The sequence below is a fragment of the Rana temporaria genome, chromosome 9 (assembly GCF_905171775.1).
Source record: "Rana temporaria chromosome 9, aRanTem1.1, whole genome shotgun sequence".
Taxonomy (NCBI): Eukaryota; Metazoa; Chordata; class Amphibia; order Anura; family Ranidae; genus Rana; species Rana temporaria.
This window is the reverse complement of record NC_053497.1, coordinates 35,638,487-35,649,433: the sequence shown is the minus strand read 5'-3', so window position 1 is coordinate 35,649,433 and position 10,947 is coordinate 35,638,487. Positions and strand designations below refer to the sequence as shown.

Sequence of the window (10,947 nt, the reverse complement as noted above, 5' to 3'; positions counted from 1 at the left end):
CGCCGTGAACGCTCACATGGGACTACATCCCTGCAGGGAGACGCCGTGAACGCTCACATGGGACTACATCCCTGCAGGGAGACGCCGTGAACGCTCACATAGTCTCCCTGCAGAGATGTACTCCCAAAGGAGAGGCGAGCAGGCTGACTAACCCCCAGCCAGAACGGCTCAGATGATGGGGGGCATCCCTGCAGAGATGTAGTCCCAAGGGAGAGGTGAGCAGGCTGACCAGCCAGAACGGCTCAGATGATGGGGGGCAAGCTTACCGAGGAGGAACAGGAAGTAAGAAATTCAGACAAAGAGAAAAAAAAAAAAAAAAAAAAAACGAAGGAACAGGTAAGTGAACCAACAATGCACTAGCTTAAAGGAGCCTATTTATGAAAAAAAAAACCTTTACAACCCCTTTAACTCCTGATTGACAGAATGGAGGCGAGCACAGAAAGCAACTGAATGTGGTAAAAGAGAAAAAAAAAAGCCAAGTAGCTGGCTGAAAATCTCATTGTGAGATGTGCAACAAGAAAAACGGAAGACTAAGTAAACTCCAAGCCCCAGTATAAAGTGACCATGTAGCACCCAATGAGTAAGGAAAAGAAAAAGAGAAAAGACGGAGGAGGAGAAAAAAAAAAAAAAAAAAAAAAAAATTCAGGTGGGACAGCCGATCTGCATATTAAAAACAATAAAATCAAATAACTAAAATATGTTCTTCACAGAAGACATTGTGAGTTGCCCATCCCTCGAATACAATAGCAACCCAAAACCTCTATAATACATTATGGTATTAAAATTAGTGAACAAAAAAAAAAAAAAAATATATATACACATTTAAAAAAAAAAAAAAAAAGGAGGAAGCAATATGCACCAGTGGATCAGTCAAGACAAGTCAGATAAAAGATAAATCTCTATTACTGCATGGCTTCTGTAAACACTGAACACCTCTAGTTACTGGTTTGTAGGCACCATTCCTGCATTAAATGCAAGAAAACCAGTAAAAAGGACAGCATACAGTCTTGTGCAAATATGCAGAGTCTTAGAGTCCTTCCAGCTCAAACATTATACTGGCCCATCTCAGAACAAAAACGAGGTCTTGCCTTAGGAAGCAGTCATGACCCGACAAGGATTTCTATGATGTTTTCGAGGTCACTGGATTCCCGCATGCTTTGGTTAGAACTGTAGGATGGGGCGCTACAAGTGGAAGAAAACCAAAGTTCTTCTGGTGCAGACAAACGGGCGCTTAAAGTCGGGACTACGGCTTGAGATTCTTTCTCAAACACAGAAGTGTCAATGTCCGAAAAGGGGTCATCAAGGGAGACATCATTAAGATAGCTGGAATTCATGATCTCAAAACTGCCGAAGACCGGTTCCGAAGGCCTGAGCGCATCGGTCGGAACAGTTAATACGCAATTATCTCCTTGAACCTCCGACTCCCTCTGTTTAGGGATGGAAGTGTCCATGTCTACTGGTGCTTCACCATTAGTGGGTGAGGAGGCTTCCACAGGCACTGGCCCCAAGATGGGAGTGTTCACGACAACTGGAAGCTCCGGAAGGGCATCTGGAACAGATACAGGCAAGTTTTCTGAAAAGGCTGCAGCAAACACCAACTCTCTTATCAATTCTATTTCCCGACCATCTCCCATGGAGCTAGAATTAATATGAAACATCTCGTCCTTCTGAGCTTCACCGCAGTTACTTGAGGTTTGAGTTGTTGGGAAGGAGACGCGTAAATCTACTTGGTTGACAGACTCGGCCTTGACTTCAGCATCATGCATGACGAACGGTCGTTGGAAGCTCTGCGGACAACTTTCGTCCAATACGCTTTCTAACTCTTTCAAAATGGAGGCAATGGCAGCAGTTACAGAGAAGTCATCTTCCATGGAAGCTGGGATATTTTCCAGATCTGAAGGGTGAAGAGCGCTTATGACATTCCCAGTTGACGGATCACATGTGACGGGGACTCCACTCTCCATGACGGGAGGCGGGTACGGACTTTCATAGTGGAAATCATCCTGGATGATTCTCAGGGTGTTGGCGATAAGAACATAGCGCCGCAAGCTGGGCTCCACCATCATACGTCCCTTGTTGAACTTCTCAAGTGACATGTTGAGTAAGGACTGACGGAAGAAGCAGTAACTGTTGGCCTGAAAGGACAAGCGTCCGTCCAGGACAGACTCCTCCCATTCAGGATATTTCCTTTTGATGCCCCTGGTAGGCATGGTCACCTAGAACAAAACAGATACAAAAGATTAATTGTAATGCGTTTTGGGGAAACTGCCATTTAACAGCAAAAGTGGGCCTATCGCCCACAACAACCAATCAAATTTTATAGGAAAATGCATTTCAAAATATTATAAATTATGCATTGAAATGTCTTAAAGTGGAGGTCCGCCTGAAAAAAAATAGTATATTAAAAGCCAGAAGCCAGCGGCTGACTTTTAATAAATGGACACTTACCTGACCAGGGTGCCCGCAATGTAGGCAGCTGAACCCGAGCAATCGCTCAGCTCTCGGCTGCCCCCGCCGCCATCCTTAGTGAGGGAATCAGGAAGTGACGTGTTGCAGCTTCATTTCCCTACTGCGCAAGCGTGAGTGGCGCTGGTCCCCGCTCTCTTCTGGGGCCTGCTTTCCAGAAGACAGCGCAGGGGGGGGGGGGGGGTGACGTAGACCCCCCGCAGATTCTGCAGGGGTCTATGCCTGAATTATACAGGCATTTGCACCCCCCTGAAAGGTGCCTAATGTGACACTGGAGGGGGTTCCAAAAAGCGAAGGTTTACTTTTTGTGTGGACCTCCGCTTTAAGGATGAATACTTTTGATAGCGGTAGTAATGCCAGGCTCCTAAAGACTCTCAGCATAGCCGTCAGCCTGTGCCTCCAATACTACGAGAGCGCTTACCAGCAATTTTATTAAAGAAAGATTCCCCCCCCCCCCCCTATTTTTGGTGTGTGGCATTTCTGCTACAATTAAAGTTTTAGTATGTGGCTATACTGTAGTGCAAGTAGTAAAAAAAAAAAAAAAATTAATATATAAAATATAATTTTACACCTTTTTTTTTCTTTGAAATTTAGGGGAACAGTAAATTATATATAGATTTACTGTTATCTTAAATTTCGAAGACAAAGAAAAAAAAAAAAAAAAGTATATATATAAAAAATAGTGTGTGTGTGTGTGTGTATACACACACACTATAAATATATAAATATATATATATATACACACATATTATATATATATATATATATATATATATATATATATATATATACACACACACACACACACACACACACATATACACACACACACACACACGCTACATTTTTTTATAAATACAAAAAATATATACTGTGTATAATATATAATAATGTAAAAAATACATTTGTAGAAATGTATTAATAAAAATATATATATATGTAACACTTGCATTATTTAGCGATGATTTTGCAGAGTGTACGTACATTGGAAGCAAATAGTAAGTGTAGTATGTTAGAGCTGGAGAGAGATCCTATTACAAGAGAAGGCTCATCCCTAATCCTCCCCCACCCCAGCATGAGAGCCCACCCTCCCCCCTCCTCTGGAGCTGGCCCGTCCCCCTCCTCTGCTGGGATTGTGGAAAACAAGCACAAAAACAGCCGCGCTACCATTTTGGAAAACAACCAACATCACCCGAGTGATGGTGATACAGAAACATCCAACTAACTGCGAGGAGTCCTATGGGCAATCCCAGCCATGTCACCCATTTCTTATAACTACACCATCTAATACTTCCCCTCCACTCTCTATACTCAGATCAGCACTCACTGCTTCCAACACACAACTTCCCAGCCAGAGAAATGGATACAAAACTACAAAAAGTGACATCGGAAAGAAAACCCAAATCTATTTATAACTATATTACTACAACATCGGGGCGGGGGAGGTGAGGATGGGGAGGCGGACCCTAAACAACAACTACATGGATGGTGTGTACAGGTGACTCCCAGGGTGCCCGAGGAGGTTTTCTCAGATGACAGAAAAATTAAATATATATATATACACACACACACACACACACACACACACACACACACACACCTACCCGAGAACGGCACATAAATACAAAAAAATATATATATTTCCTCTTAATAAAATAAAGTTCCTACTTGTGTGTTATACTACTTTTTATGTCTTGTCCTCTGATCTCCTATTTTTCTATCCCCTGTATTGTACTTTTTGATTTGGCGCAGTTTCTTTGCGGCAGCTCTGCGCTGTATAATTATACATTATGTACACACGTTAGCATATTTTTTTGTATTGCTATCCTGTGATAGAGTCTCTCTCATTCTTCCTTTACCTCCATTACATAGCACAGGTGAATGATATGCAATGGAGAGGGGTTTACCAAGACTAGAGCCAATCAGCTGCCAGCTTTTATTTTTCAGAGCTTTACCAAACAAGTGGAAGATGGACGCCGATTGGTCGGTGTGCACAGCTGATGCGGTGTAGGGTTAGTGAATCCCCCTCCATAGTATATCATGTAGCGATCATCACACAGCCTATATACATAGAGAGTCATATTGGAGGGAATGCAGATGTTGCACCGACACCGATCTATACCCAGAATGAATGAATAGTAACGGGAGGGGGGTGTGATCTCCCGGTATTAGTATAGATCTCCTTCGCACCGTGTAATCTGGTTCCCGGGATGGGACGCCCATCACACCGCCCCCGTCCGGTCTCCCCCCCATCACACTCACCTCTATGTGGATCAGCAGGCACTCAGCAGACGTCCGGTACGGCCTCTCCTTCTCACCGATCTCATTGATATAATCGCTTCCCGCCGCTGGATTCAAGTTTAGTCTCTCTCGGCGGAGCCATCGCCCCTCCCCCCTCTGTGGCGCGAAGCACGACGGTAATTGTAGTGCAAATAGCCCAGCCAGCCAATAGGCGGACAGGGCCGAGCGGACTACAATCCCACAATGCAGCGGGCGGCGCCGCCCACTCGCGCATGCGCGCAGACACCCAGCTCGGCTACGGCTCTCCCATTACGCGGATATGTCGCTGGGGCTTTAACTTAAAGGGGCCGCGCGCTGATAAAAGTTGGGGGCGCCCGGTGTAAAGTGAATGGGGCTGCAGGGAGCGGCTGCCCGAGTTATAACGCAGCGAATGGGGTCCTGAGGGGGAATTGCAGCAATTGCATTGGAGTTTAATAACAATCATGGTTGTCAATGGCGGGGGCTGCAGAGCTCGCAATCAGCCGCGGTCACCGCTTTACTTTGGAGTGACTTCTCCCCTCCCCCCATGTCATGTCCCCGGGGCTCACCTTGCTGTGTCGCCTCTGGCGGGTGCACACGGTCACAGGCTGCGGTGTCCTCCCCCCGGTCTCATCCCGTTACCGACCGTACAGTTCAGATCTGTCCCCCCGAACGTCCCCCCGAACACCCCCCCTCTCCCGCACCGCACTCACAAACATGCCCAGCCCCGCTCCTACCGCTACACACCCATTGGACGCTCAGTCCCAGCTGCTCAACGCTCATTGGACGCTCAGCCAACCTGGCTCACGGATCCCGCAAGGGGATTGGTGAAGATGGCGAAGTCCCTCCCCCCTGCAAATGCCTCTTCTGTTCCTCTCCCCCTTACTACTGCACGGAGGAAAACGTGGAGGGGGAGGGGAGAGGAGTCTTCACCTTATTAGAGGGAGCAGCTGGGGACAGGCATGGCGGAGGACGTCTCCCAGGGGACACTCAGCTGTGGGGGAGGTCACCACCCTTCCTCAACATGTATAACCGGGAGGACACACCACCCTCCCCCAACATGTATAAAAGGGGGGTCACCACCTTCCCCCGACATGTATAACCGGGAGGACACCACCCTCCCCCAACATGTATAACAGGGGGACACACCACCCTCCCCCAACATGTATAACAGGGGGACACACCACCCTCCCCCAACATGTATAACAGGGTGACACACCACCCTCCCCCAACATGTATAACCGGGAGGACACCACCCTCCCCCAACATGTATAACAGGGGGACACACCACCCTCCCCCAACATGTATAGCAGGGGGACACACAACCCTCCCCCAACATGTATAACCGGGAGGACACACCACCCTCCCCCAACATGTATAAAAGGGGGGTCACCACCTTCCCCCGACATGTATACCAGGGAGGACACCACCCTCCCCCAACATGTATAAAAGGGGGGTCACCACCTTCCCCCGACATGTATAACCGGGAGGACACCACCCTCCCCCAACATGTATAACAGGGGGACACACCACCCTCCCTCAACATGTATAACAGGTGGACACACCACCCTCCCCCAACATGTATAACAGGGGGACACACCACCCTCCCCCAACATGTATAACAGGGGGACACACCACCCTCCCCCAACATGTATAACAGGGACACACACCACCCTCCCCCAACATGCATAACAGGGGGATACACCACCCTCCCCCAACATGCATAACAGGGGGACACACCACCCTCCCCCAACATGTATAACAGGGGGATACACCACCCTCCCCCAACATGTATAACAGGGGGACACACCACCCTCCCTCAACATGTATAACAGGGGGACACACCACCCTCCCTCAACATGTATAACAGGGGGACACACCACCCTCCCCCAAAATGTATAACCGGGAGGTCACAACCCTCCTCCAACATGTATAACCGGGAGGACACACCACCCTCCCTCAACATGTATAACAGGGGGACACACCACCCTCCCCCAACATGCATAACAGGGGGACACACCACCCTCCCCCAACATGTATAACAGGGGGACACACCACCCTCCCCCAACATGTATTACCGGGAGGACACCACCCTCCCCCAACATGTATAACAGGGGGACACACCACCCTCCCCCAACATGTATAACCGGGAGGACACACCACCCTCCCTCAACATGTATAACAGGGGGACACACCACCCTCCCCCAACATGTATAACAGGGGGACACACCACCCTCCCCCAACATGCATAACAGGGGGACACACCACCCTCCCCCAACATGTATAACAGGGGGATACACCACCCTCCCCCAACATGTATAACAGGGGGACACACCACCCTCCCTCAACATGTATAACAGGGGGACACACCACCCTCCCCCAACATGTATAACAGGGGGACACACCACCCTCCCCCAACATGTATAACAGGGGGATACACCACCCTCCCCCAACATGCATAACAGGGGGGACACACCACCCTCCCCCAAAATGTATAACCGGGAGGTCACAACCCTCCTCCAACATGTATAACCGGGAGGACACACCACCCTCCCTCAACATGTATAACAGGGGGACACACCACCCTCCCCCAACATGTATAAAAGGGGGGTCACACCACCTTCCCTCAACATGTATAACAGGGGGACACACCACCCTCCCCAACATGTATAACAGGGAGACACACCACCCTCCCCCAACATGTATAACAGGGGGACACACCACCCTCCCCCAACATGCATAACAGGGGGACACACCACCCTCCCCCAACATGTATAACAGGGGGACACATCACCCTCCCCCAACATGCATACTAGGGGGACACACCACCCTCCCCCAACATGTATAACAGGGGGACACACCACCCTCCCCCAACATGCATAATAGGGGGACACACCACCCTCCCCCAACATGTATAACAGGGGGACACACCACCCTCCCCCAACATATATAACTGGGAGGACACACCACCCTCCCCCAACATGCATAACAGGGGGACACACCACCCTCCCCCAACATGTATAACCGGGAGGACACACCACCCTCCCCCAACATGTATTACCGGGAGGACACCACCTTCCCCAACATGTATAACCTGGAGGTCTCCCAACCCTCCCCCAACATGTATAACCATATAACCAAGAGGTCCCAACATGTATAACCGGGGGGGGGGGCTCACCTCCTTCCCCAACATGTATAACCTGGAGGTCTCCCAACCCTCCCCCAACATGTATAACCAAGAGGTCCCAACATGTATAACCGGGGGGGGCTCACCCCCTTCCCCAACATGTATAACCAGGAGGTCTCCCAACCCTCCCCCAACATGTATAACCGAGAGGTCCCAACCCTTCCCCAACATGTATAACCGGGGGGGGGGGGGGGGGGTCACCTCCTTTCCCAGGTCACCTCCTTCCCCAACATGTATAACCGGGAGGTCCCAACCCTCCCCCAACATGTATAACCAGGAGGTCTCCCAACCCTTCCCCAACATGTATAACCAGGGGGGGGGGGTCACCTCCTTCCCCAACATGTATAACCGAGAGGTCCCAACCCTTCCCCAACATGTATAACCAGGGGGGGGTCACCTCCTTCCCCAGGTCACCTCCTTCCCCAATATGTATAACCAGGGGGGGGGGTCACCTCCTTCCCCAACATGTATAACCGGGAGGTCCCAACCCTTCCCCAACATGTATAACCAGGGGGGGGGGTCACCTCCTTCCCCAGGTCACCTCCTTCCCCAATATGTATAACCAGGGGGGGGGGGGTCACCTCCTTCCCCAACATGTATAACCGGGAGGTCCCAACCCTTCCCCAACATGTATAACCGGGAGATCCCAACCCTCAGATGTCTGCCAAATTGCCCCCCAAAGTCGGACTGCATTTTTTTTCTGCATCAAAAAAGCGTTGGATAGTAGGTTATATGGTTTCTAATGGCATAGTTCACACCGTTATAGTCCGTTCCAGTTCCATAAAAAAAAAAAAAGTAGAACATGCTGCATTTTTACTGTACTGGAATGCAGTAAAATGCATGGAAAAACACACTGGACCCCAGTACAGTGTGAGAAAAAAAGCATCTGGAATGCATCTGAAAGTGCATCAAAAACATGCATGCAAAAACGCATCTGGAGCGTGTTTTTGTGGTGTGAACCAGCCCTTAAAGCGGTTGTAAAGTTTTACTAAAATAATAAACATGTTGTACACTCTCCGGCCACTTTATTAGGTACACCTTGCTAGTACCGGGTTGGACCCCCTTTTGCCTTCAGAACTGTCCTCATTAAATTCTTCATGGTATAGATTCAACAAGGTGTTGGGAACCTTCCTCAGAGATTTTGCTCCATAATGACATGATAGCGTCACACAGTTGTGGCAGATTTGTTGGCTGCACATCCATGATGCGAATCTCCTGTTTTATCACATCCCAAAGGTGCTCTATTGGATGAGATATGGTGACTGTGGAGGCCATTGGAGTGCAGAGACCTCATTGTCATGTCCAAGAAACCAGTAGTGAGATGATTGGAGCTTTGTGACATGGTGCATTATCCTGCTGGAAGGAGTCATCAGAAGATGGGGACACTGTAGTCATAAAGGCCATTGATACAGTTGACCACATCCTTCTCCTAAACAAACTTTACTCCTTTGGTCTCCGTGGTTGTGCTCTTCACTGGCTCTTATCCTACCTATCCCAGTGTCACTTACAACTCTACTTCTTCCTTTCTCTGTCAGGGTCCCCCAAGGTTCTGTTCTTGGACCTCTCCTATTTTCAATCTACACCTCCACCCTGCAGGGCCGATTCCTAGGCAGGGTGCACAGGGTGCATTGCACCCAGGCGCCTGCAGAGGTGGGGGCGCCGAACATCTAACAGACCCTCTAACAGAAGCCCTCTCTGTGTCCATCACAGAGGCCCTTCTCCAGGTCCCAATAAAGTACTTTACTTCTCTTCCTGTATTTTGTTTATTGTGAAGAGATCATGTAAGGATCCCAGGTTAATGAAGACTTCATGGGGGAGCAGCTCTGTGGTTGAGTCGTTGCCATAGAAACATTTGTAAAGGGGAGGAGTTAGTAAAATGACGACGCTCATGTGGGGGCGCCAGAAATATTTCTGCACCCAGGCGCCTGTGACCCTAGGATCGGCCCTGCCACCCTGGGTCAGTTGATGGCCTCCCATGGCTTCCATTATCATTTCTGCACTGACAGCACCCGAATCTATCTCTCCACCCCTCAGCTCACTCCATCAGTCTCCTCACACATCACCAACTTCCTAACAGACATATCAGCCTGGATGTTACATCACTTCCTCAAACTCAACCTATCCAAAACTGAGCTCATTATATTTCCTCCCCCATTTTCCTCTTCCCCTGATTTCTCTGTCAAGAGTAATGGCACAACCATCCACCCATGCCCACTTTTGGCCCCACATTCCATCCCTTTCCAAAGCTGGCCGCGTCAACCTCCGCAACATCTCCAAGCTACATCCCGTCCTAACCAAAGAAACTACAAAGCTCCTGATTCACTCGCTGGTTATCTTTCGCCTTGACTACTGCAACTCCCTCCTCATTGGCTTACCGTTAGGCTGGGTTTACACTAGGGTTGTCCCGATACCAGTATCGGTATCAGGACCGATACTGAGCATTTGCAGGAGTACTTGTACTCCCGCAAATGCCCCCGGTGCCAGATCCGATACTACCCCCCCCTGCCGCCATCGCCGCCACCGCATACCGCGCCGCCGCCTAGTTAAAGCTGTTGTAAACCGCATATATAATTTTTTTTTTTTTTAAACCTGCAAGGCAAAAGGCATAATCAGCTAGTATGCACCGCATAATAGCTGATTATGAAATACTTACCTCGGAACGAGGTGAAGGACACTTACCTGGTCCACGTCGAGCGAGATGTCATCTTGCTCCGGTGTGTCTTCCGGGTATCGCCGCTCCAGCGCTGTGATTGGCTGGAGCGGCGATGACGTCACTCCCGCGCGTGCGCGCGGGAGATTTAAAATCGGCAAGGTCCGGCGGCTGCCGGTCCTTTCGCCGTGGATTCCCCCTGCGCATGCACCGCTGCAATCAGCGGCGCATTGCGAGGGGAATATCTCCTAAACCGTACAGGTTTAGGAGATATTCTTTATACCTACAGGTAAGCCTTATTATAGGCTTACCTGTAGGTAAAAGTGAAAAATAAGGGTTTACAACCACTTTAATCAGCGTGCGGGGAACATTACAGATTTCATTT

General features: G+C 49.4%; 1 protein-coding gene across 2 annotated transcripts; it reads right to left on the bottom strand.

Annotated features, from left to right (window-relative positions):
• Positions 1-385: 385 nt before the first annotated feature.
• Positions 386-5,381, bottom strand: LOC120913300. Of its 2 annotated transcripts, none has more exons than XM_040323159.1 (2): positions 5,295-5,381; positions 386-2,216 (listed from the first exon to the last, which is right to left on the bottom strand). In XM_040323159.1, the coding sequence occupies exon 2, from the start codon at positions 2,208-2,210 to the stop codon at positions 1,101-1,103; it is 1,110 nt and encodes a 369-aa protein (XP_040179093.1). In that variant the 5' UTR covers positions 2,211-2,216; positions 5,295-5,381; the 3' UTR covers positions 386-1,100. The 2 variants fall into 2 exon arrangements, with proteins under 2 accessions (XP_040179093.1, XP_040179094.1); XM_040323160.1 differs by lacking the exon at positions 5,295-5,381 and adding an exon at positions 4,729-5,099.
• Between the last annotated feature and the right edge of the window lie 5,566 nt (positions 5,382-10,947).

Excerpts from the sequence above, each read along its gene's own strand:
- LOC120913300 (XM_040323159.1), bottom strand. The coding sequence starts at position 2,210 with ATGCCTACCAGGGGCATCAAAAGGAAATATCCTGAATGGGAGGAGTCT.